At 37.7% G+C, this 27,093-nt stretch overlaps 1 protein-coding gene across 4 annotated transcripts in view; it reads left to right on the forward strand.

Annotated features, from left to right (window-relative positions):
- The first annotated feature begins 1,254 nt into the window (after window positions 1–1,254).
- Window positions 1,255–27,093, forward strand: part of WDR26 (WD repeat domain 26) — a 30,971-nt gene continuing 5,132 nt past the window's right edge. Inside the window, exons 1-14 of one of the 4 annotated variants that reach the window (XM_009333658.1) lie at window positions 1,256–1,351; window positions 1,468–1,524; window positions 8,193–8,329; window positions 8,925–9,022; window positions 9,848–10,004; window positions 11,733–11,789; window positions 14,706–14,844; window positions 18,867–19,007; window positions 20,339–20,458; window positions 21,239–21,384; window positions 21,906–21,984; window positions 22,551–22,680; window positions 25,475–25,660; window positions 26,616–26,679. In XM_009333658.1, coding sequence (XP_009331933.1) covers window positions 1,271–1,351; window positions 1,468–1,524; window positions 8,193–8,329; window positions 8,925–9,022; window positions 9,848–10,004; window positions 11,733–11,789; window positions 14,706–14,844; window positions 18,867–19,007; window positions 20,339–20,458; window positions 21,239–21,384; window positions 21,906–21,984; window positions 22,551–22,680; window positions 25,475–25,660; window positions 26,616–26,647 — 1,560 coding nt within the window. In that variant the 5' untranslated portion in view covers window positions 1,256–1,270 and the 3' untranslated portion in view covers window positions 26,648–26,679. Of the gene's footprint in view, window positions 1,352–1,467; window positions 1,525–8,192; window positions 8,330–8,924; window positions 9,023–9,847; window positions 10,005–11,732; window positions 11,790–14,705; window positions 14,845–18,866; window positions 19,008–20,338; window positions 20,459–21,238; window positions 21,385–21,905; window positions 21,985–22,550; window positions 22,681–25,474; window positions 25,661–26,615; window positions 26,680–27,093 lie in introns of all 4 variants that reach the window. The other 3 variants (XM_009333659.1, XM_009333656.1, XM_009333657.1) reach the window with 3 other exon arrangements.

A 27,093-nucleotide genomic window follows, 5' to 3' on the forward strand; every position in this document is an offset into this window, starting at 1 on the left:
AATCTGCCCTGTGGCAGCCTGGTAGTCCCCAAAGAGGAGAGACCAGTGCCTGGGTGCGAGGCAGAGCAGCGGGGCAGGCCCGCTCGCAAAAAAACGAAGCCGGAGATGTGTTTTCCAAGCCTGTGCCGGTCAGCTCGGCGTCTGCGAAGGGACAGGCCGGGAGCTTCCTCTGCCAGGGATGGCAATATGGAAGTCGAGTTGCACACCGATAAGGGTAGATCAATACAAATGTGTTAGTGGGGGAGAAGTTATCCGGTAAACATAATGGAGCCCGCAGCTGGGTGGGGGGGGGGTGGTTTTTTGCAGATGAGCTCCAAGATTTGGCTTGTCAGCTCGGAGGAAGCGAGCACAAACTGAACTGCCACTTAAATAGGCTGTTTGGTTTCACTCTGAAAACCTTCGTCCCTGTAAAATGGTGAAGGCGTCTGCAGATTTGTGCTGGATGCATGTTTTTGCTAATAATCTTAGCTGTAGACTAGAAAAGAGTATGTTGGCTCTTTCTTAAAATCAGAATAGGGAAAATAATTTCCCAGTGGAGTAGGGGAAGTCTAAGAATTTAATCACAACATTCACTCTGTGAGTAAAGTTAAAGCCAACACATCATAATTTTTGGAAGGAGGCTAGAGAAGTCCTGTAAAATCTTCATGTAGCTACCACAAAAGAAGTCTTCAAAACACTGTGGAATGGGCCAATTATAAAGAACTTAGCACATAAAATAAATTGCTTCTGACAGAAGAGGCAAGTTTACAGCAGCAGACAACTCGTGACTGTTCATAGATGACACCACAGTAAATAAGCTATTTTTAGTGTAAAAGGGGGAGGGCTACAGGTTCATTAGTTTGTTTATTTTATTTTAAGGAGCCAGTCTTTTAATACGTGATGAAGAAGAAAGTTAGGCCTGTTGCAGATGTAGTAAAAGCAGCCAGTAGCTAACAGCTTTCTAGTCTGTATCTTCCTTCATGAAGTTTATCTTCTGTGCAGGGATGGCTGTTTGTGGTGGCTGGTAAGTCACATACTTCATGGTACTTCAGCGATGCTTTCAAGCTCATTGACAACTTGCTTTAGATATAGGTAGCTGTTTACATGTCTCAGGAAACTGAGGTTGTCCTTTTGGACAAGCATCTGAATCTGGTGGTAGTATTCTTACTTTATTAAAGTTACTTTTAAATATGGTTAACTGTTATCATAGCAGGCGGTATATTTGTGAGGGTAAAACTGGTCGGGTTTTTTTACACTGTATCTCTCCTGCAGCCAGACTGTTGATCTTCTCATGCAAGAGTCAGGATGTCGTTTAGAACATCCTTCTGCTACCAAATTCCGCAATCATGTCATGGAAGGAGAATGGGATAAGGTAACGTAGGGCTTATAGGACTGTGTTAACCACTGTTTAAATTTATAGTATCTGTGAGAGAATTCAAAATCCACCCTCCTTATATACTTTTTTTTTTCTTATGCCGATTTCTGCAGGCTGAGAACGACCTGAATGAACTTAAGGCCTTAGTGCATTCTCCGCATGCAATTGTGGTAAGAGGCACACTTGAACTCTTTCAGAGCTGTATAGTTGGGCTAATTGTAGTGGTGTAATCTTTCACTGTGGAGTTGGTTGTCCATAGTTCTTGTTTTCTTTTTTGTTTACTTTAAGCGGCTTGCGTGCTATCTCAAACGTCATACTAATCTGAACTTTTTTTATTCTTCTTTAGAATGTGAGATAGGAAGTCCAAAAGTATTGAGGCTAATATTTGGTGTACTGAATGTTCAAACTCTACTAAACATACTTAACTGATAAAATATAAATCCTGTAACAGTCCTAAAATAGGTCAGTTTCTGTAGAAACTGCCTATGTTGAATACTAATTTCAAACTTGAAATACTTCTCATAATCTCTGTGTTTATGGGAGTTAGGCTTTCCTGAGGGAATAGAAGTTTAGAAATAAAATGCAGTAATACTAATGTGGAGTTGGCATTGTAATAGCACATTACAAGAATATAGAGGCTGCTATAGTCCATGAACAATACTGTTGCTTTTCCAGATGCTCTAAAGAGCAAATGCATTTGTATTGCTGTTTGGGATTTTATTTAGAGCTTTTTCTCTTTGGCTGGCTTTTTTTTAAAGATGAACCTAGAAATAAAAGGTTGGTAGATCCTGTGACTTGGCAATTACAATATGTGTTGTTATGATTTCAGTTACTTTGAGGAAAGTGTTCCTTGGTTTGATTTTTTTTCTATCTCGAGATGAAAATCATTACTTAGCTCTTCAAACGGCTTGTTCTGTTGTGCTTAAACGTTTTAACGAAGTGAAGTTAGAACTATGGTCACTTAGGAAGAAAACAGTAGCAAGGCTTTTTGAAGTGTCTGTGACTGTAAACAATGAAGAATCAGCTGATGGCTGCTTAGCTCCACTTCTAGCTGATTCATTTGTTGTCAAGACAATTTCCTGTCTGGTGGGGGAGGGAGAGAGAGAGAACAGGAAGTGAAGTAGGAAAAACAGATGTTTAACAAAACATCAGAGGGTACTTGAGAGAAGTTTACATTCTGTTCTATTAATTTGGTCAAAGCTTAGCACCTCTTAATTAGACTAGTAGTTCACTTTCTCTTTTCTCAGAGACTTGATATACATAAGACTTACTGTTCAAATAGTTTAAAATATTGCATGCAGCTTTCAATAGTTTGTGGAGACTGAAAGTATGAAACCACTGTATGTGAATATGAATGGACATTTGAAGCAGATTTTCTCATGTTTCAAACTTCTGAAGTTATCAAGTTTCTCTGTAGTATTAAAATGTTTTACGTGTCTGGGAGTCAAGAAGTTTAACTGAGTATCAGCATTGTACTTTTTGGAGAACTTAATTTGAGGAAAAAGGGGATGTTTTCATTCTGTTGTTTTGGAGGGCTCTGAAAGCATGCTCTGCTTTAATGTTGATGTCTAACTGCTTGAATAAAACTTGGTGCAATAAAAATACTTAGTTTACACTGAACTCTACCTGAACCAAATATTAACTATTTTCTTTTTAAAGTTGTTGTTCTTCTTTATATAAACTTCATAAATTTAAAACAGGTAACTCTTAAATGTCTTACGTGTGTGTGTGTTAGTAAGACAATACTGATTTGCAAGGATAAGTTGAGCTCGTGTGTGCTCCATCATGTGCGCACTGTCTCCACCTCCCTCCCCACCCATCTTTTTTGTACGTGGTTGAGATTATGGGTGGGTATTAGTATAGTCAGCACCTGGAGAACTAGTGAAAGATCATTACAGGTAAGGAAGGATGCTTTGTGCTCTGTAGATAGTCCCGACTGCAACAAAGTCAGAGCTAATGAAGATGATAAATGTCTCGATTAGGGAAAGTCCAAACAAGATGCTGCTGCAGGTAACTCTTTAAAAACAGAAAATTAGATTTTGGGTTTCCTGACTTGTGACTCATACTGTATGACTAGATGTTTCAAAAATGTGTGCATACAAGAAGAATGGGTACCTAAAAGTTTAGATGACACAGAGTATTTAACAAAGCAGGGTGTGTGTTTGGTGGTTTGTTTTTGGTTTGTGGTTTGGTTTTTTGGTTTGGTGGGTTTTTTTTTCCCCTTATATGACCCTGGACAAAATAACCAGGCTATATAGCTGCTTTTGAAATGTCTGGTCAGTGAAGGGGATACGTATGTATCTTGAAAATTCTACTCCTGTTTTAATTTCCTTATTTCTGCAAAGTGCTGTAAGTTCTACCGGTGAAAACACTAAACATGAAATGGCTGATCTCAATTTGTAAACCTTTGCTGTGTGTTGATATGTTGAGGGTGGGGATGACAGTCTGCTATTTCTATTTGTGTCAACACAACTGAGTGCTATATAGTGTGTGATTAGTCACATTTACTTTTCCAGTATATATGATACAGCTGTCTTGAGAAAAACTGTAGGAAAACTTTATAGTTGATTCAAGCATGTTATTTTCCCTTGAGTAACACTTAGAAAATACCAGCTTCAAGCCAGCCCAAGGTTTTGCTTACTTTAGGGCTACTTGAGCATATTATGGCACCTATCTTGGTTAACTAATTGAACCTAGGAAGAAATGTGGAGATTATTCCTCTATAGTCATCTAGAATATACTTTCAAATTGTCCTCTTTACTTTTTATTTTCATTTACTTAAATGGGGCTTTCTCCCAGTTCTGGAGGTATACAGCCCGCAGCAGGCAATACAACAAAAAAAGCAATTAATATCTTGTTGTTTGAGCAGAGTGCTCCACCTGCCTGTATGGTGTCCCTCTTGCTACCAGCATTAAGGGCAGTTCCCTATTGGAATGAATTACTCTTTAAGCGGCAGGATTTGGTATGGTTGAAGCCTTGTTAAATTCTATAGGTCGGAATATTTTCTGCCCTTTATGTATCAAATCTTATGTTTAAGTTTTGGATGGTTTTTAAGTGCTTTTATTAGTGTTTTACAAGACTGTCAAAGTAATAAAGACTACAAAGTAATTAAAATCAGGGTCTTAGTTCTGCAGGCTATAAGCAGATAGCTACTGCATGGAGTTTGTCTTGAAAGATCAGCTGATAATTTCAGCATGTCTTTTAGTTATCTTCATTTCAAAGAAGAGTTGTTTCAGCAGTGTTTACTTATTTATTTTGAACTCTTAGTACAGTAATAAAACTGTTGTGGAGCTTGTTAAGATATGCAGGTCAAAAATAACACCAAAATCTAATCCTAAAATTAGGTTCTTATACATTTTACTCTTTAAACTTCTGAAGATTTGCTACTGTAACCAGTGATCAAAATGGCCCAATTTCTTGACTGTGATAGGATGCTTGTCCCATTATTCTCACAGTTGTGCTGCTGAGGCTTTCACCTTTGGTTACTTTGTGCTGGTGAATCATGGTGCATGCAAAACTTGCAGAATCTTAAATTCTAGGAAGGGGCTTTCCTACTAACAATTAGGGCAACGAAAGAGTAAAGTATTAAACATTCATGTTAATAATTGAAGGCTGTAGTTTGAAGAAAGCGAAATGCTAATAGTACATAGATTAAAACAAACAAAAAAACCCTGTAAATCTATTAATTCTCTCTTGGTTTTACCCCAGGGTGATCAGAGGTTCAACTTACACTTAAATAATAGCTTCTTGAAACAACAAAGTAATGCACTTTATCCTCATCCTCTCTATAGAGTTGAAAGACAGGGTGAGGTAGTGATAACTAAACAAAACCAGCCAGACTGCAGTGCAGAAACTGTTGTATTGGACTCTTCCATGGGTCCTACATGGTGAAGAATCTTTGTTACAAGCTAAGTGATGGTGGTGTCTGGTTAAATTGTTCAACAGTAAAGAGTGTAATGATGTTGAATTTCCGTTGTAAACACTGAGATAAGAACAAATCCCAGGCACTTCTATTATGTTGTACATGGTATGATTTGGATTATGATAATTTTTATTTCCCTTCTTTGGAAGGCAGCTAAAGAATATGGAGAATGAGTAAGCTGTTCTTGTGGGTGCATTGTGTCAGATTAGTTTTATACTTGTTCTGCTCTACTTAAATAGAGGGGTTTGTGCTTTTACTTTACAGTTGCCAATATTATAAACGGTTCTCCTTCCTTCTAGAAGAGGTTGTTTGGGCTCTAGCAGAGATGATGTACTCAAAATGGTATCGTCTACCATGAGAAGGTGGTATTGGAAGTAACTAGCAGTGCTATTAGTAGGGCATATGATTAGTTAAGAGAAAATGAAGACAAAATTCAGTTGTTCAGTGAAATCTATTTGTCAGCAAAGTCAATAGTTGCACAAAAACAAGTAGTAGGAGGCTGTGAGTGTGTGATACAAAAAAATTACTTGAAATATGATGTCACTGGAGTGTGACTTTTGCCTTAAGGAGGCTGTATTCATGCCACTGTTTGAGTATGCTGTAGGGCAAGTTTTGGAGCAGTTATCAAAATAGCTTAGAAAATCAATTTAATTTCCCTATCAACACTTTAGTCCCTACCTTTTGTTATAGGTAAGTTACAATTTAAACCTGCTTATCTTTTATTCTAATTCTCCATTATGTTAACAGTAGACTCCTGCATGAAATGTACAGTACTGTGTTGTTCTGGAGGCTTTTATATTCCTAATATGCCAAAGTCACACATGGCACCGATGACTTTTTTTGGAAATTATATTTCCTAACCCAAAACTGAAGTTATACCTCTTTGGATAACTTGGCACCAGCATTCTGCATGGTAGTGTTCCTGTAATGCTTCTGTGGAATTGTTGGGACTGGCGTTATAAAAGCTGTTTTTTAGGGTTTTCTGCTCTTCTTGCTTTTTCCTCTAAAGAGGTGAAATTAACGTGCCATGTCCTAAAAGTAGGGAGGGAGAAAGAGTAATTAGATACAGATATGGTTATCACACTTGAGGGAAAGGTGATATAAATTTATTAAATATTATATGCAGTGAATGGAGAAGAAAGAGTCGGAGGGATTATAGTCTGATATTTCCAGTTTGTAATCAAAACTATTTTTTTATCTGGTGGTGACCATCAGTGTGAGGTGACCAAGAGGAGTGACTACTACCTGAGCATCTCCATGCATCCTTGTGAGCATGTGCACAGCTGGGAGAGGAAGCTCTTATCCCTCCTGCTGCTAGCATATAAGCAAACAGCGTGAGGTCTGCTGGAACCAGCTGCATGGAACCAAGCACTGAGGTTGTAAATAATTGGGATGTCTTTCTTCTGGTTTTCTACATGTCAGAACACCAAAAAATGTTGTCTCGCCTGGAAAAACTGCACAGTGATGCTCTAACAATTCCAAATTCAAATAAACTAAAGAGCTGGATAGGGAATGTAATATGGGTTTGCCTGTCATGTACAGGACAAGAGAGTACTACAGACGTGTTTGAACATAAATCATCTTTACTATGTAATGTTTTATGCTTCACAAAGCTGTGTGGTAAGTTAATAGCACTGTATGTGGAAACTTCATTCTTTTGAAGAACTGAACATCTCTGGAAGCTAAAACTGCTTTGTCTTTTAACTTTGGATTTTACATATAGTGAGCCTTAAACTTTCATGTAAGCTTTAATAGGACAGGAGCACCTTAAACTTCCTGATTATCCCTCTACTTAAGGAGGCTAGCAGTGTGTTTGAAACTGAGTAAACATTGACCAAATATGAGCATGAAAATAGTGAGGTCTCTGAGGTCTGACAAAGCAAAGGAAACTGGTGATTGAACTGATGGTGTGTATTCATTAGAAAAGCAAATGTGATTTGCTACACTTAATCTTCATTCTGTTTCTCACTGATATGTCTAAGAATGTACATTTTCCTCTTTAACCTGGTGAGTCTTGTGGACCAGAAATGGCTTTTCTCTCTGTTAACTGCTAGCAGTAAAGATGATGTGCAAACAGAATAGTTGGTTTCATCCAGAAACACCAATTTATTAGAAACACAGTTTGATTATTAGAAATTTGTAGGACTTCGGATTTTTCAATATAATAAATGAATGCCTGATTTTCTTCTTTTATCCACAGACATTTGTTGTTAGAATAGCCGGCTTGATTGTTTTTTTTTTAAAGAAAACAACTAAAAACTGTACAAGATTAAAAGAACACTATGAAATAGAAGTGATTACTTCTGCGAAGTGAAGTGATTCCTAAATATAGGAAACTTTTTTTTCTGTAATCCTGAAAAATGATACAGCATCCAAGGAAAACAACTTAACATGGAACTACAAAACAAAACCTCAGGCAGTGTCAATTTGTTATTGCTATACGTTATGCAGCTATGCAAACAATCCATGTCAGCTCCTATGTAAGCAGTATGAGAACTTGTTGAGTTAGCCTGTTGTGTTCTGTGCTGTCATGCAGTCTTAAATATGTGATTAGCTGCTTTTGGGTGCTTTTCTTGATAGAATGTAAGATTGGGAAGCCTGTCTAATTCAGGGTTTGAAGAATGGTGAGTGAAAAGGGAGTGAGTATGAAAATGAAACAAGTTGAAGGGGGGAATCTGAGAAATGAGGTAGGAAGGTACTTGGAGTCCCGTAAGGCAGGAAGGAAATTCATGGATAACTTAATTGCTGCAATGTTGTTGAAAACCCAGCAAAAAGAAATTGAGTAATGAAACATTACATATAGCTGTATTTCTGAAGGGCATAGTAGAATGGTTTCTACTGTTCTGTTTAGGCTCAAACGTTTTCTGAAACTTCAGTCAACCTTTTTCCCCTGACTGCTGCTTTCTGTCATGTCAGAGGATGAAGTTTTTGCTGCTGCAGCAGAAGTACCTGGAATACCTGGAGGATGGCAAGGTCCTGGAGGCACTTCAAGTTCTACGCTGTGAACTGACGCCTCTGAAATATAATACAGAACGCATTCATGTCCTCAGTGGGTAAGTGTTTGGACTTTGAGAGCTCTTTCGGTGGAATTTTCTAAGATTCTATAGCTTCTTATAGCTGACATTGTAAAAACTCAAACTGTATTAAAGCTACTATCCTGTTGATTAATAAGCTGTAGTGAGAGATGCTAAAATGGTGAGTAAAGAAGACTATTCGGTAGACAATGTTCTGTTTCAGATACTTGAAAATAACCTGATTATGATATACTCTTATAGTACTAGAACCCAAATTAATACATACACATGTATGGTCATCTGATCTTGAAAATTATTAGCCTGTTATCTTATCATTTAATAAGTAGGTGAATATAGTCTGGTTTGTTCGTAGATGAAAAGAAGACATTTCTACCTTCCCTAACATCTGTTCTGTTCTTTTTTTTCTTTTTCCATTGCCAATTTGTAGACATTTGTTCTGAAGATGATGTGTGTTTGTGTGGAATAGTTCCCTGCCTTTTTTCCTATCGGTCTCAAGCTTAAGTCACCTATTTCCAGTTCATTAAGAATGTTATAATATAGATCATGCTTAAAAGTGAAAAGAATGATTCCAGAAAGACTTGGTCTGTTGGTGTGTGTGCGCTTTTTTAAACAGGTATCTGATGTGTAGCCATGCAGAAGACTTGCGTGCAAAAGCAGAGTGGGAAGGGAAAGGAACAGCTTCCAGATCTAAACTTTTGGACAAGCTCCAGAGTAAGATGTTCTAGTGTTTAGAATTTATTCCCACCTTTGTAAATCCAGTACATCTTACATAATGACGTATCCCAGGAAACTGACTTTAACTGCATTTGCTGGTTGTTGGTTTTGTATTTCTTGGTTAATGGGGGTGCCTTTACCCTTTGGTCTTCTGTATCTAACCTTTTGCTGTCTCTGATAAACTATTTGTAATAGGCGCTCTTATTTCTTAGCTCTGCTGCATGCAGTAATAGTATAACTTGGTGATTAAATGTGCGGTTTGGGGTGGGGGGGAGGTGTTTTGTAAATGCCAGCTACACTAAGAGGTTGAAACTAAGTGTGGCCTATAACCACTGGTGATACTAGTACTGGTTTATAGTGGTCTCAAACTTTGCTATGAATTATGGTTTCTCCTTTCTGTTTCTTGTGGCTGGTGGAATACTATGTATCAGAGTTGTAAAACCTATGCTATTCTTTATTTTGATAGTGTTACTAGAGAATTCCTTAAATGAACACAGCTGATGTTGTTGTTTTACAATTTTACAGATTTTACTAAATACTAGGTTTTGAGTTAGCTTGTGTAAATTGTGCTTGTTGGCCAGGACAACATATACTATAACTACAAATGCCTTGCATACAGCTCTGCTTTCCAGAAGTTGTTAATGCTTCTAATTCCAGAGGTATAGCTGTAAATTTGACAAGCTGTGTGCACTCTTTTCCTATAGCTTTTAAGATTTATTTACTAAGATCTCTTCCAAAAATGCTCAAATCAAAATATGCTCTTAGTTGTAACTTGGTTTTGATATTTTGTCTTTTTGTTTTTCTTACTAACTCTTTTTAAAGCGTACCTACCCCCATCAGTGATGCTTCCTCCAAGGCGTTTACAGAACCTGCTACGTCAGGCTGTGGAACTACAACGGGACCGGTGCCTATATCATAATACCAAACTAGATAGTAATCTAGATTCTGTCTCGCTGCTAATAGATCATGTTTGTAGTAGGTAAGAAACCCTTGCTACTTTTAAGATGGGCAACAATATCTCTTCTTGTCTTTTAAAATAATCTAATTGTACCTACTGTTAAAAGGAACCCGAAAACTATTCTGAGTTGGTTTAACAGGAGTTGACTGGAAAAAGACAGTTCTCATTAAATAGAGTAATGGGGGAGGAGTAGAGAAGGTGTGTATAAGAAACTTTGGTAGCTGGATATGGGGTAATGGGGTCAGACTGAAGCTTTAAAACTTTAATCAGATGGGTATGAACAGAATATATTGCTATATATAACTAATCCTTAGCTACTTGCTGCTTGTAATTTTGGACAGCCAGTCTGTTTATTTGTCAACATGCGATTGCTGTGTTTTTTCACTGAAGAATCACTAGTATGTTACTTATCCAGACTCTGTCTTCAAGCTTGCTGGAATGCAGAAAGCCTACTGAAGCATACTTCATGAAGTCAGCTTTAAACTTCAACTTTTAATAGGGGACAGTGAGGTGCTTTTAGACACAAAGGTTAAAACAGAGTAGAAATGTGCAATAGACACTTCTGTTTTACATAATATATAGTATGAATTATTATAAAGAACTATTTTTCTCAGATTTGTAAGGTAGTAAGAATTGAATGTCTCTTATACCTACGTATTAGCTCTTAAGACTATCTGGATAACACTTTAACGAAACTGGTGCTGCTTCTGAATCTTCAAAATGCTCTACTCTAGTAGACATGAAGCAGGAAGATGTTTGTTTGTAACAAATGGCTGACTTGAGTGGTTTTTCCTCATCTGGCAGAACTTGGCCAAGGACCTAAAAACTCAGTGTAGCTTTTATGGAAAACTGCTGTGCATGGTGTAATAAGGGAATGAGTGCTAGGACACCTAGAAAATAAGGGCTGTATATGATACCCTTATATGTTTGTTCATGTAACAGGCCAGCGCTTGAGTTTACAGGGGAATTTTTTTTCATGTTAAGGTTAGCTCATCTGAGGAAGTTAAGTACGGATAAACTTGCTTATAGAAGTTTTCTGAACTCAGCTGCTTTGACTTACATTCTTGGGTGACTTGGAATCTGTTTTTAAAGATGCAGACTTCCATAGTACTTCACTGTAGCCGTCTTGAGGTTTTAAAATTAATATCCTTGGCACTTCATGTATTCAAGTAACTTTTTCAGACTATTGCCTAGCTTGCAATTTTGCTACATCACTTTGTTGCAGCAGTTTCATGTGTTTGTGCGTGGACGTTTGACTGTTCCCCATTTTAAGAGCTATTGGAAATAATCAGATACTGGAATTGTGGCTTTCCTACTTCAGAAGTGAGTCTTAAAATCAGACTAACGGAAAGAGATTTAATTTTAGTCTTTCTACAAGTCCATAAATAACACTGGATGTTCTGTAGGGGTTTGATGTGATTAATCAAACCCGAAAGAGCATTCAAGCCAGCTGTAAAGAGCATGGTTTACTGAAGTCAGACTAGCTAGAGCCGGATATAAAAGATATATGCAACAAATCTGTACTTGAATTTCACCCATCTGAATCTATTTGCTGACATAAGTTTGGCCATAGTGGGGTTGGTTTTTTTGTGTGTTTTTTTTTACCTAATGTGGTACTTCCTAAGCTTGCATATTTGGTATGTATACATGCATACATACTCATGACTACTTTAATTCCATAAAAAACCACTTCAAAATAAAGGCTTCCATTCTGTCCTCAACTCAACCTATTGTACCTACCTGTTGCAGGGGTCTGAGATCAGTATGTGGTGCGCTGTACATGCTGCCATGCTTGGGCATAATGAGGTGAGTTAAAGACAGTGGAAGCCAAATTTTGATTAAACTGACAGAAGTAACAGTAGTCTAATAGCTTAGACAATTTAAGTTCTGTACTACTTAAATGATAGAACACTGACAACTTTCCCTTTTTTTAGTTGGAACTAATCTGTTTTGGACTTCTGGCAATATTTTGATCAAGCATGCTTGAATTGCACTAATAGGTAATATGTTTAACTAAAACTTAATCACTTCATAAGAGTGGGAGATAAAAGGGAGAAACCGCTGGGAGTGAAGGTGAGGGATTTCATCTTATTGTGCCTGAGATTTTGATAATACAGAATTGACGCTCTTGGGAGTGGTCATTTTTGGTTTTGAGAGCCTTCAGCCTACTTGGGTGGGGGCTTTCTGTTTGGTGTCCATCCCCCCCCCGAATTCTTTTGTCTTGATTTCACATAAATAAACTTTGGTCTGAGTTTACAAACAAACAGTGAAGCCCAAATGAGAGGTAAATGCTGCCGATTTCTAGGTACTAGTTTAATGTAGCATTTTGGAAAAAGAACCATTGTGGAAGTTGAGAATAAATCTTCCATTGTATGTACATGGAATAAAAAAGTAGGTGTTTGGTGTTTTATTTAGAATTTTGAACTTCTGTAAATACAACAACAGATAACTTTATTAAAGACTTTATTTCAGTATGTGAACAACATGATTCAAGTGTGTTGTGCTGAACAGAACAATTTGTAATGAAACACTTCAAAAAAGAAAAAAAGAAAAACCTTTGAGCGACAACAATAGCTAATTACCAAAACCGGGAACTGTTAGACAACTGGTTTTGGTTTCTTGTTTCGAGACTGCTGCTATTTCCTTCTGCAGAAGGGTTATTTAATGTATGCTTTGCTGTCTGTGAGCTCAAACTTGCTGGATTGTATGTTTCATTAGTTAAGTGAAGAGAACTTTTTGTGAGAGCACTCTGATCTGACTGGATTGTGAATAGCATAGTTCAGCATTGGGATGTGTCTGCAGCAGCGATATCAGCTGTGCCTGTTACCCTTTTTAGAAACCTAAAGGCCACCTTACTATGAAAATTGTGTACTTCCAGCATTATACTGCTTACTTTTCATGTCCGCAAAACCTTGGCTGCTTTTCTTAAGCTTTAAAATACAAGCGCTATTGTTCTATAGAGTATTTTTTTAAATGAAATATGTCAAAAAGGCTTTCCTGGGACACAGTGTGCCCCTTGTACTTTGTATGAGTTAAGGGTAAAGACTTTCACCTTCTAGAGCAGATTGCTGCTCTGAGGAAAAACAGTAACTTATTATAATATGGTTAAATAATAATGAAATGCTCTTCCTGTAGGTGCACATAAGGTAAGGGCTTGTCTACCTCCCTCTAAACTTCAAGGAAGACAAAGTCTTCTTTCATGGGTGGGGCTTTTTACCTTGGGCTCAGTGTTGTTCCAGTGGCAACTAGACAGCTCCTGGTCAGCTTGAAGCAGGAGCAGAACAGACTTGTGTTTCTCTATAAATGAGTAAGTAGACATACCCAAGGAAGCCAACTACAGATATGTATATGTATGTCTTGTTTATCCTCCTCTACCATACGACAGGAAACGAGGGATGTATGGCTGTTCAGTGCTGCTCGATAGTCTTTAAGCATGGACTAGGAAGCATCTTCTAGTAAAAGAAAATGGATTGAGAGGGTATAGGCACTGTATTAAGCAGAATTTTTTCTAGCTTCTGGTAAGAAGTAGTTTTTCAGGTTCTGGCTTACCACTAAACTGTATTTTTAAACACAAATTTAAAGGAAGTAGTTATTTTTTTAGGCCATTTTATCTCCAGTGACAAGTATAACTGTACATTCACAGAGACTGTTGTTACATTGGTACTGTTGTGTCCCATTAGAGTTGTGTTGCCCCGTTGCACTGAGCACCATAAAAACTCAACATAAGACTAAACCACTTCAGGATCCCTGCAGTTCAAGAAAAAATGCCTGTGGTTAGAGACTGCCTCTTAGTGCATCTGAACAATGAACTTGTAGTTACTGCAGTATTACTTACAAAAGCAGTCATCTGCTGTAAAAGCCTACACTTATTTTAGCTTAGCTCTCAAATTCTTATACAGTGGGCAAGCTGTAAATAAAATAAAACTTGTCTTCAGTTCTTACCTAACTTAATATTTTGACTGTTAGCTTTTCCTCAGTGTGTAACTAGAAGATTAAATATTAGCTCTAGAGAAACGTTTGACTCTTCTCCTTCAGTAGTTTATCATATAAAATTTTGTTTGATAAACACTTAATGTTCTACAAAATAATGTAGATTTTTGTGAGGGAAAACAGTTCAAGTTGAAAGCTCATAATGGTATCATGTTAGTTATGCTTAGCTATTGTGTGTGTGGTACTCTGCAAAGAAAGTGAAAAATGGCACCAAATGAAGGCAAAGAAACACCTAACTTGCGCATTCAAGAAAAAGAAACAAGACTACTTTTACTCAGTTTTTATGTAAGAATCACTTCTAAAGATTTGGCAAGATACAGCTAAGTGAGTTAGGTACTTACAAAAACCTCACATGTAAATAAAACATTGCATGTAGGGCTCAAAGAGGTTTGGACTCCAGTACACTTCTACGATGTGTAGAAAATATAGTAATAAGCTGTTACACTCCTAATGAGGTCAGTTTTATTCCAAGTTATATGAAAACATAACAAATTATGTGAGTGGAATAAGAATAGTTCTTACAACTAGTTACAATCACTTGGTGCTGTGAGCTTTTCACTAGATAAGACACTTCATTCTGTACTTATTTGAAGCAGCTGTTAATAGATGAATTTTCTAAGTTGTCTGATCTTGCATTTAAATAAGTTTTTGCTTTAATTTTTACTAGATCGATTTAAAAAATCTCTTACTGCTTTCTTATTAATCTGTGAATACATCCCCTTCTTTTCCCAGGAAACAGTTCCCATGCTATACACAGCAGATACTAACGGAGCACTGTAATGAAGTGTGGTTCTGTAAATTCTCCAATGACGGCACTAAACTAGCAACAGGATCTAAGGACACAACTGTTATTATATGGCAGGTTGATCCAGTAAGTGTGCAATGAGTTAAAATGTGTATGACTTGTCTTTCCCTTCCCTCCCTGCTTTCTCTTGCTAGGATGGTTTGATTTTTTGTAGGATGGGCTAATATGTACTGTAGCCTGCCAACTAGGGTATTTCTCTGGGATGTAAAAGACTGAAGATCAGAGTCAGTGTAAGTTAGTGAAGGAGGAGACTTGAAAACTTGATGCCTGAGTGTAAGAGTTGAACTGTTGGCTGCTTTGGGGCAGGAGCTTTGTGTGCCCCTAACCAGTACCACGAGGTAGAGCCTGCTGGTGCCCTCCAGGGCAGCTTCTCAGCTTGAAGGCCTTGAGAAGCATTGGGTGAGAATGGAAGGAGCATGGCAGTGAGGAACCTTTTTTTCTAAATCACTCTTAGTAAGAGTACTCCTGATCTGTGTATGTGACTAACCCCTTCCTGTTACCTTGTTACTACTAGTACACTTAGATTTAAATGCTCTATCCAGCTCACCATTTATTACTTTATTGCTGAGTAATAAAATGGTATGTACTAAACTGAAGTTGTATCAGTATACCACTTCATGCTGGTTGCTGTTATAAGATTTGCCTTGGCTTGAGATGAAGATTTAAACACTTGTCAGAATCCACTGACACGTGGAAGTATACCCATCCGTTTTCTTACAGACTGCTGTTTTAGGTTTTGGTACTAATATGTGGCACTGTTTCTCTTATATGAAATATCCTACAGCTACAAGATTTATCTTTCTTATGTAAATAAAAAGATTGAGCGGTGAATCTAAGACTGTTTTAATTGACTCGTAGAAGTGATATGAAAGTATGTCCATATATTTCATAACAATTGAAAACTCTGAATAAACTTGAACGTATGCACACAATATTTGAAGTTGTTAATGCTTGTAAAACACTATCAGAAATAAGATTCTTACAGTTCTTTAACCACACAACTGCAAGCTGGTATGCTAAGTGGAGGATGGAAAGGGTTTTGCAGTTCCGTACTGGCTTTCAGTAGGATTTGAGAGCTGAACTTAATCAGTTTCTTCCACTACAGGTTAGGAAGCCATATAACTTGAGTCCTTTTTGCTATTAACAAGATGGGAGAACTTAAAACCCTGTTCCATGTGCATAGTTATTATATAGCCCCTGAACTAACAGCAAGTGCTATGGATTTTTCAGGCATAGAACCATTGTGGTTTGTTTGTTACTGGAGCCAGTCTGCTCTGGGCCAAGAGGTGCATAGCAGGATAAGCTGACTTCTGTTACTTATTGAGGAAATCATCTGTATTTTTTGGGGTTTTGTTTGGTTTTTTTTTAAACAGTAATTCTAAGTAAATTAAGGATTAAATGTTTTTGCTGTTGACTTGTCTCTTGATTGTAGAGGCACATCTTCCTTTTATATTGATGGGTTTTAATACCCAACATCTTGATTAACACTTCTATAGTGAATTGTTAGCTAACATCTGGTTAATCAAACCAAATAAACGTTTTGTGTTTTAGACTAACCCTTTTGGCCAAGGGTTGCTAAAGGAACAAAATCTCTAATAAATAGTTAGTGGGAAAGCAGCTTTGTAGAGTTTTATCTTCGATATTTGAGTACTTTAAAAAAAAAAAATTTGAAACCCTTTCAAGGAGGTGGATGCCTAAATAACATTAGGCCACATAACTCAAGTGGTTCATTTTCATATTTTCCAGAGCATGCTTCTCACATTTCCTGTAGCAGTTGACAGTGTCTTTTGAACCATAAGTTTAATGAGGTTTTCAAGGCTTTAGGTATTTAGCATTTTTCTAATCTGTATATATAAACCACAGGGAAACACCTGTCCAAGTCTGTCTGGGCAAGTGATGGGAGAACACTGTTTTAAATGAACAGTATTTCTTTTTCCACACATGCTTCGTGTTTGTGAGAATCCTCAGGAATTCTCCCTTTCTTTTCTTCATCACACCTCTTGAAGTGTTTCCATGTGTCTTCTTAATTTCATACCATGGATTTCTTACTACTTATTTTCTTTTTGAAGATCCAGCTATGTGTCTAAGCTGTCTTAACCCATGCTTCTGTTTTCATTTTCATTTGTTCATTTCAAAGTTCTTATGCAGACTCAGCAGCATTAAGTAATGTCTTCAGTGGACTAGGTTTGTGTGTGGAATGTTACTAAGTGTGGCAGAATCTGTAGAGCACAAAGGATAAGCACAGTAGGTGCATCACCTTGTCTGGCATGCATCTTCTTTGATAGAGCTCTCCTTTAACTTGTTCCTTACAGAAACCTTCTTTTTTTTTTTTCCTGCGCTTTCTAAAAACAAAGACAGGTTTTTGGCTTTTCAGCCAAGGAGCACAACTACTGCAGACTTAAGTTGATACCTGAATAGTTGTTTCTTCTACGTAACAAAAATCTGGGAAGCTCTATGTAAGAGATGGAAGTGCTGAGATTTCTTTTGGTGGTGGGTGGGAAGTAGATAGACTAAATCTGGGGACATTTTCCTGAAATACCATTGACTGCTGGTTTAGAGCAAAACATGGTATAGCAGTTTTGCTGTATTTGGAGAACTATGAGAGCAGCATGAGAGATAGTAACAGCCACAAAGTCCTATCATTAGAGGAGGAATATACTATGTATCTTGCTCCTTATGAGTCTCAGATGTGATGCGGAAGTGACAGGCTACTTCAATCCTGATGTAAAAAGAAATACATCAGTTGCAGGCAAGCTCCATGATGTGAGATGATGTCAGACATGACTCGGTTTCCTGCAGATTAGTTTAGCTACAGACACAGCAGTGTCTAATGCAGACCAGGAATAATAATTAGAATGGAAAAGGGACCTTGAAGAGGTACATTCGTTTGCCCCTCTTTCTCTGTGCTTTGAAGATTATTCTTAGCCCACTTTCTTTTGAGGAATTTAGTTTTTCTAGCCAGCAGAACCATCAAAGCTGCAGGTTGGCTGAGAGTCACCAAATCCCTTGCAGCTGATCCCAGGAAACAGTCCTTCGTGTCACTCTGTTTCTCTGTTGACCATGTTCTTTCTCTTTAGAATCAAGAGATGTTGTGCTGAGTAACACTAAAACAAAATAAAGAGAAGGGACAATTTGACAAATCAAGCTAGATTTTCAAATGAGTCCTTTCCCAAGAGGTTTCACAAAAACTGTCAACAGTCTAACAAGCTTGCTTCTGCTTTCTGTATACACATGTTGTTGTTAAGAATCAGTGCTAATACTGCATTGAAGCATGTTTCTGTATTTAGGAAGCCAGTGTATGGTTGTTTCACAGTATGTAGCTGTACTATTTATTTTGATAAGCTGCTTGAAAGTCAGGTTCCTTTGACAAGGCAGCAGTAGAACAGTTTTAGCATAAAGGTGATACAAGATACTCTGCGTGAGCAAAGTATGCTTCATTCACTAAATCTGGCAGAAAAGATGCAACAGCTTGCTGTAGGCAATACTTCTGAAATAAGAACACCTCTCAGGGAAGCTTTTAAAAATATCTTTCTGTAAAACTTCTTTCTTGAGCAGCACGCACAAGATATGCTCAAGTTTATAAAAACATTGGCACTTGGAGGTTTTCCCTTCTCAGCGTGCATGAAGGTTTTGGTTCTCTGTTTAACCATAACAGGCTTCCAGCATGTCTTTATTTTCTTAAAAGTAACAATTCTGTAAAATATGGATAATAGTACTTTTGTATTCCAGTAGATGTAGACACACTTGACACTACAGAAATGTTCTATACTAAAGCAAGTGTAATGTAATGTACAACTCTGTACGCAACAGTATTGTGTGAATTCCACGTTCAGAATCACGGAATATTAGAACAAAAATACCTACAAGTGTTCCTGTTTTGCACGTTGAAACTTAAAAGCTTTCATTTTATGGTCCTACTCTGTAAACTAGCAACTGCTTTTCCAGTAAGAACCTGTTCATATGTCTTGTAAAATGCAGGTGCCAAGTTGCATAAAGCAAACTTGCCGTACTGTACTTGGACACACTGTATATGTGAAATTTAGTAGGAGTTCATTTGCATTGTCTCAACAGAATCTCTCTTGTTTCAGGATACTCACCAGCTAAAACTACTTAAGACGTTAGAAGGTCATGCATATGGTGTCTCTTACATTGCTTGGAGTCCAGATGACAACTATCTTGTTGCCTGTGGCCCAGATGATTGTTCTGAGCTTTGGCTCTGGAATGTACAAGTAAGTGGTGACTAAGAGTAGAAAATAAAACTTTGTGGCCAGCCTACTGCTTTTGTTTCAATATCTAAATCCGTTAAGCATGAAAGAAGTCATTTCTACAAACTTGTGCAAAGGTGCGAGTGTAAAGAAGAGACACTGATCTCCCCACCCCACTCAATTTGAAAAAATGACTATGGCAACCTACAAATTCTGTACTCGGTTTGTACAGAATTGAAATTTAGAGTTCAAGTCTAAGTGCCTGGGACTGTGCAACAATTCTAGTGTATCTGGTTACTGATTGTTTCTGAGAAAGGAAGGTCCTATGGATTTATGCCATAGAGAGCAATTGAAGAGAAGAACAGTAAATTATCAGGAGAAACAGAAGGCAGAATTATCATCTAAGGGGAGCAATTGCTCATTGAAGATTTTAGCAAGTAGCAAAAGTAAAAGATACAAGCTGTTTTTACTTTGTGTAACCCAGTGATGTTAGTGGAAGATCCAGAGGATTAAATTTATGATTTCAGAACTTCATCTTTCAGTCAGACATTAGGGCATTTTGCCATTTCTTCCATGAATTTGAAAATCCTTTTCTGCTGTTGATTTTTATGGGCACTCGAGTTGATGTAAAAGCTTCCCCTGCCTCAGTTGCGGACTGTGTAGTCTTTCTTGTGCTGCCTTGGACTCTGAACTAATTTAGTTTCCTAAAACAAAAATGGTCCCTTTTCTCACCCTTGGAATACTTTTCTTCTGTTTAATGGACTAAATTGGCTCAGTGAAGAGCACTAGAGCTGGCATGAGGGAATAGAGAGAAGCCCTTGCTGTTTTGACAATGGTAAGCCACTCATTGGCACTCTGTCTTGTGAAACAGTAGCATCATAAGCTAGGGATGACAGCTAAATTTTGGCATGGAGAGCTCCAGCTCGGGGAGGAAAATGTTCTAAATACTGATACTCCCAATTTTTTTACTAAAATGTGTTTTGTCATCTCTATTTTCTTTTAGCCTCCTCCTGCCTCCTTGCTTTCCATACCCTGCGTGCCCCCCACCGTGTTCTTCCAACTTCTTTTAATTCCTCTCTTTACTCATAGTCTTCCAGTTGTCTGACACACTGACTATTCCATCTCTCTTGATTTGAGGGACAAAAGAAATTGTCCCAAATCAAGTCCAGGGTCACTGGAGACGCTGAAGTAGTTTCTGCCCTTTTACTGCATTATTCATAGGTTTGTGTTGCTTTTTAATAAATGTGTTGAAACATATGCACTTCCAAACACTACGCATCTCACATAAAATTACCAATGACTCTTTGGGAAAGGGTTCTGGTATAAGGCCTTGCTGCCTTTTTTTTATTCTCCAGACTGGGGAGCTGAGGACAAAGATGAGCCAATCTCATGAAGACAGTTTAACAAGTGTGGCCTGGAATCCTGATGGGAAGCGTTTTGTAACGGGAGGTCAGCGTGGACAGTTCTATCAGTGTGTAAGTTCTCTGCATCTGTCCCATTGAAAACAAAGCAAGAAATGAAAGTTTTGTCACAGTCAAATCTGAGGTTCATGTTTTTTCAGGTTTTTTCATGTGCGTGTACACTAAAACTTCTGATCCTTTCTAATTCAAGCAATACATTAATGCTAGTATTTCAGCAGCACTTCTGTATGTAGCAGTTAGAGTTCAAGCATCTTTTGTCTGCCTAAAGGAGGATTTGTGGGCTGGGAGTTTTTTTCTTAGCTGCTCTAGAAAATACACTAAAAAAGTAGTGCCTTTGTCCACAAATGTTGTTTATTCCACAGAATTTTGACTATGTCTGTCTTAGTTTTTGCGTGCTGTCTTTGCTTAGTGTAAACAGAAAGTTGAAATCCTCATTACTTGACTAGTATTGATTTTGGGTGGTGGTCCACGGTGATCCACCCTACCCTTGATTATTTGTCATCTGAATTGGTGCCCAGATTAATAGTGCAGTATGCAAACCTCACTCACTGCAAAGGTGGGCTCTGTGATGTGACGTAACTTTCTCGTGCATGACACGTGCAATCAAGTGACGAAAGGGATTCTCAGCTCTCTGGGACAGATACCTACAAAAGCCCTCGGTTAAGACAACCATGTCCTAATTCATTAAGTCCTCTCTATTACAGGGTAAGATTGTTTTCTGTAGCAATTGTCTGAACAGAAGGTGAAAAAGATACTTGTATGTCAACTCCTCAGAAATCTGAGACTAACAGTTCAATTTTTTTTTTGTTTTTTTTCTTTTTTCCTTCTGATCAGGATTTAGATGGTAATCTCCTTGACTCCTGGGAAGGGGTGAGAGTACAATGCCTTTGGTGCTTGAGTGATGGGAAAACTGTTCTAGCATCGGACACACACCAGCGAATTCGGGGTTATAACTTTGAGGATCTTACAGACAGGAACATGTAACTACCTCTTTCTTTGGTTTTGAATTCCTGACTCTTAGTGTCAGAAGAAGATTGAGGAAGGATTTGTGGGGCAGGATGGGAAATAAGTTGTTAAAATGCTCTCAGTATTAAGAGGAGAATAACATGGGACAAGAATTAGGGAGTTCCAGTTGCGGCAAGAAGCATTAGGTCAAGTACTAGAAATAACTTAAGCACTGGAGTAGGTTTCTTTTGTATGTTTTGACAGTTCTGTCATCAAGAGTTGTTGTCTTCTCAATTCCTGGCATATTTTACTAGATCCTGCCTTGAAGTTAGGAGTTGGATTTGAGGTCTGAAGTCCCTTCTGGTCTTGGATTTGTCATAAGTATAAGCAAACTGTTGCAGACCTGGCTCGTACTGACATAGAGACATACTTAATTTCAAATTCAGAACTGTCTTTCCGTGATAATATTACAGAGACAGGACATGCCTTTTGTCTTGGTATTGCATCATTGTTTGGTTAAGTGTACTCTTAACACTGATGTGTCTTACCATTTCAGAGTACAAGAAGATCACCCTATTATGTCGTTTACTATTTCAAAAAATGGCCGTTTAGCTTTGTTAAATGTAGCAACTCAGGTGAGTTGGTAATGATAAATGGAAATGCAAATAAATCTGCTTGCAACTGCTACCTGTTTTTAAATATTTTTATGTGAATTGGCATGTTTGATATTAACCAGTTGTATTTCATGTAATATGAAGGCCTTAATATTCATAAATATAGCATGGCATTCTCTGACAAGAAGGCAATCTTATTCTTGAGACTGATTTTTTTGACTGATTTATAGTCAAGAGTTTCATACTATGAAATAATGTACTATTAAATGTTAATATCTGGCTATTGCATTGAGAAGCCAGGTACAGCAAGAATTGTGGCAGGTTGACAGGTTTGGGGGCGTGAGAATTAGACTTTATTTCTGCTTTTGGAACCTTGGGTAAGAATAGGAGCTCTCAAAATGAAAGGGACCACAGACTGGAAATTTAATCTAGTTATTTGGTATATCTTTACCCTCTTGATCTAGTAACAGTACTGAAGTTGGCTGAAGTAATGTACTTTCATCATGTTTCTTTTTTTTTTCAGTGTTTCAAAAGAATGCAATAATGTTTAATGATACAATAACATTCTTTATACGTCTTATTCCCAGGGAGTTCACTTATGGGACTTACAAGACAGAGTTTTAGTGAGAAAGTATCAAGGTGTTACACAAGGATTTTACACAATTCACTCGTGTTTTGGAGGTCATAACGAAGATTTCATCGCGAGTGGCAGCGAAGGTAACATCGTTCCCTTTTGTGCAGAAAACTGGAACACTGTATCCTTCCTATACCTTACTTTTACAATGTTGTTAGCAGCTCTCGTCTATAAAAGCAAGCAACTGGTTCATTAAGTAAGTTTGAAGAGCGCTGAGATTGTGGCATACTTCAAGAAATAATCATGTGCTAGCAGAAAGAATCTTTTGAGAGGATGGTAGTAGTAGAAAGCATTAATGAATCTTTTGTATTGCTCCTCTAAAGCAAAAGCATCTGCACGGTTTTAATTAGAAGTGGGTGGAGTGTTCTTGAGGCTTTTTCTTTTTGTGGTATGATACTTAGGTTTATGGTTTGAATCGAAAATACTTCTGGGGAGTAACAGCTTCATTTGCCTGTTGAAGATATAGGTGTGGTGAGGTTATTTTAATTTCAGTAGAGTCATCAGCTTAATTATGGAAGGAGTAGTCTCAAATTAAGCATAGTCTCAAATTAAGCAGCTGTTGACGTAGTCTGGTAGGGTTTCCTGGTGATCAAAGCCTTTGTGGTATGTTTTTATTCAACTGTCTGTGGCAAGAATAGAAATTAGTTAATGGTTTATATGTTGAATTGGTTCAGTTCTGTCACTGATGTAGTGCCATCACCTCCCATGGAGGTCACTTAAGATTCAAACCTATGCAGGGCTAAGAATTACACTTGGAATATGTAAGCGATCACTGTTAGTACTATGTAACTCACAGCTGTTAGGAAATAAGGTTGGCCAGGACATTACTACTATCCTTTTCTGGAAAATACCAAATATGTCCAAAATAAAACCAAATTTCACCCTCTTACCAGACCCAGTGGAATATAATGACTGAAGGACAGCACCTCCAATCCAGTGTGAACCTCTTCATGGCTGAACAAGGTTCTTGGTTTGGGACCCAAGTACCTGAAAGTTCAGGATTTATCTTGAGCCATACTGATGTGCATGTGTAGGTGTAGATACTACAGTGCACCAGTCCATTTTTTCCCCTATTTATTCTTTATTATCTTCATCATTTAAAAACTACCGAGCAGTACTTGAAACTGATGGCACCCTATTTAGATCTGGACTGTCTGAAGCTGTTGCCGCTTTGCACTGAAAATGTGGCTACTGAGAAAGTCTATGTATCTTAAAAACAAGCAAACAAAACAAACAAAAATAACAGATCACATTGTCATAGCCTTTTTAAAAAAAGTAATAGATTGATTACATTGTCATAACCTCTTAAACTTAAGGTATGTTGTCAGCTGGGTAGGTTTTTTTTCTAACACTTCCATCAATAGGAACAAAATGGAGGACTCTTTCTGAGAGGGAAATTGACTGTCTTAATCTAGCTAACTTGTTTTTTCCAAAACAAAATACAGGCATTCTGACAAGCACCAAAATACTGGTTTGTGTTTAGGCTTTGATTCTCCCAGACAGCAGAGGCTTATGTGTCCAGTGTTTAAGCAGAGAGTGAATTGTGGTGTTTGATGAATAGCGTGGATATGTAGTCTCTTGAAATCGTAAGTGGAATGTAAACACAACCAGAACATTTGCATCAATGCAAGTATATATAAAAGTGTTGTACTCAAATGAGCTGATTCAGCAGAAAACAATTGAGTTATCGCATGGTTCCATGATGCTATTCTAGCAGGTAGGTCAGAGAGCAAGTTTGTTTTGTAAGGGGTTGAGAGGAGGAATACAGGAAGATTGGTTTGCTAAGCCTTCAGAATGACATCTACATTAAAACCTTTCAAACAGATTAAAATACTTTCATTTGATATGCTAGACCTAAATACTAGGCTTCTGTGTAATACGAGTAATACACCCTTGTTCTGTTTGTAATAGCTCTGTTTGGAATATTCCAAAGACATTCCTAGAGGGGTCAACCCACAGACTTGTTAAAGGCTGCTAGTCTACAGGTGGGGAAAAAAAACCACCACCTTTAGTCATTTACTCTTAAATATGGTTGGTTGTAAAGCAGTGATGCTTCTCTAAAAATTGCAGCGGAGTGTCTGACTAGTTCACTATTCTGTTTCTAGCACGTTGCTAGAAGTAATTAAAAGCTTCCTATCACAAAATAAGATCTGTAGCATTGTTTATTGCACCTACTTCAATATGTACACATTAGTATCTTTAAGTACCACATAAGAATTAATTGTTGTCAAAAACAGTAATAGCTCACAATTTGAGACATCAGGCTTTGTTGCCCTCCCTCATTTGCTCTGTTTGCACTTTCACTGGAATGTTTTAGGTCTTTAGTATCAAGATGTATTTCATAAACTATAGAGCTGTGGTCTTATCTAGTACTCATCAACAGGTGGTGGTTGTAAATATTCTGCCTTAGTACTCAGACTTTATAATGCATGTACTAATCTGTAAATAGATTGTTTGGGGGGGGGGGGGACACGCGTTGGGGGGGGGGGGGGAAATCTGCAAGACTCCTTTTGAATAAGATTACAACTCCATATCTTTAATTTAAGAGTAGCTTGGTTTCTCTCTTTAGCCATGTATTGGCTTATTTGCATTGTAGTCAAATGTTTTTCTTCAAATACCGAGTGTAATAGATTTGCAAGTGTTAAAAGGGAACGTGCTTCTTTGTGGAAGAGCTTTACCCATATTCTTTTGATCACTTTTAGAAGAAAAATTTTGTTAGTGCTATTGCACATTCAACAGACATGGGTTTTACAACATTAATGGGTTTTTTAGTTGCTGAGCGCTTGTGTGGAAGTGCTACTTGATATGACAAATGGGTCTGTGCAGAACAATGTTTCTCATTATGTTAATGCATATTTTTTTAATGCATATTTTTAGATCACAAAGTATATATTTGGCACAAGCGTAGCGAGCTGCCAATTGCGGAGCTGACAGGGCACACACGTACTGTTAATTGTGTGAGCTGGAACCCGCAGATTCCATCCATGATGGCCAGCGCCTCTGATGATGGCACTGTTAGAATATGGGGACCAGCGCCTTTCGTAGACAACCAGGATATTGAAGGTAAAAACTAGTATGTGTGTGTGTTCTCTAATCACTAAAAGCTTACATCTAAGGCAGCTGGTTCGGTGGATTTTCTTTACCATAAATAGGGTAGAAAAATGCTTTTAACTCTTGAGTTAGAATCATTACTTTTACTAAAAAAGAAGTAACTGACTTTTTTTTTTATGTACGGCTGTTGATTTTTATCCAAGATATTTGTTTGTGGAATAAAAAGGAAACAACCAGTAGTTCCAAAATGATACTCAAATTTTGGACATGGCCCTATAGAAAACTGTGGTGTCACTAAGACCTCAGGGTTATATTAACTTATTTATGTAGACTTCTTAAAAATCTTACCTCCAATGCTTGAGGTTTAATAACATACAATGTTATTAAAATTTAAATAATGCATTCTGACCACACTGCAAATTGAATAATGGGATTACAATGCTTACAAAAGGAATCTCCAAAGTCTGGAGAGAGTGAAGTTTCCCCACTGTAAAACCTGTACACAATTGATTCTTTCCTAACCATCAGCAATCATCTGTGTCCAGGAGAGAGAGAGACAGTGCAACTTTTTTCGCTGCCAAAATGCACACTTGTTCCCAACCCTTCTTACCTCCCCTGAATTGTTAACGAGATGACCACTGGGAGGTTGTTCTGCAGTTTATAGGCGCTTCTGTCATCACACATTCAACCTTGTGCTAAAAACTTACGGTAGACATTAAAATGAAATACAGCATTTCCCATTGCCACAGGACCTCAGGGATACTAGGCGTGGACATGAGTTCAAGGGGAACCAGGACAAAGTAATCAAAGAGAAATCCATTGAGTGCTACTAGATAAGTAAACACCTCTAGTTCAGAATGTCCCTTGGGTGAAAATGGCTGAAAGTTGGAAGGGTATTAGGAGGAAGAACTACCTCTTCTCCATGCTCCTGTGCTTTCTGACGCATCTGCTTCTGGTCTTGGACTAGGTGGACCAGCCTGGCCAATCTCCTGTTTGTAACACCTCCATAAGGACTCAGAGCCTATCCTCCAGTTGGTTTTACTCGTGGTTTTGTTTGTTTGTTTTCTCCAACTAGCTGCTTGCTCACTCTTTCTTAGCTCCTCCAGAAAATGAGCTGGTAAACACCATAAAAATCAAAACAATAGAAAATGGGTTTCTCACAGCAGTGCTTCCACAAGAAGTGTAGGTGCACGGAATAATACCTAACAACTTAGGAATCTTAAATGGATGACAGACAGCTTTGTAATTAGCACACTCCCCTGGAGCTTGAATGCAAATGTGTGTTATTTTTTGGAAGAGATGCTTTTTGTGTACCAACACCTAACATGCTAAATTAATCTCTAAATTAGTATGAATAATGATATCTAAAATAAGTAACTCTTAGCATGGGATTTTAGTTACAGTATAAGATCCATTAACTACTGCATGTTCAGTAAAACTTAAGT

Source organism: Pygoscelis adeliae, unplaced genomic scaffold (genome assembly GCF_000699105.1).
Source record: "Pygoscelis adeliae isolate BGI_AS28 unplaced genomic scaffold, ASM69910v1 Scaffold1, whole genome shotgun sequence".
NCBI classification, from domain to species: Eukaryota; Metazoa; Chordata; class Aves; order Sphenisciformes; family Spheniscidae; genus Pygoscelis; species Pygoscelis adeliae.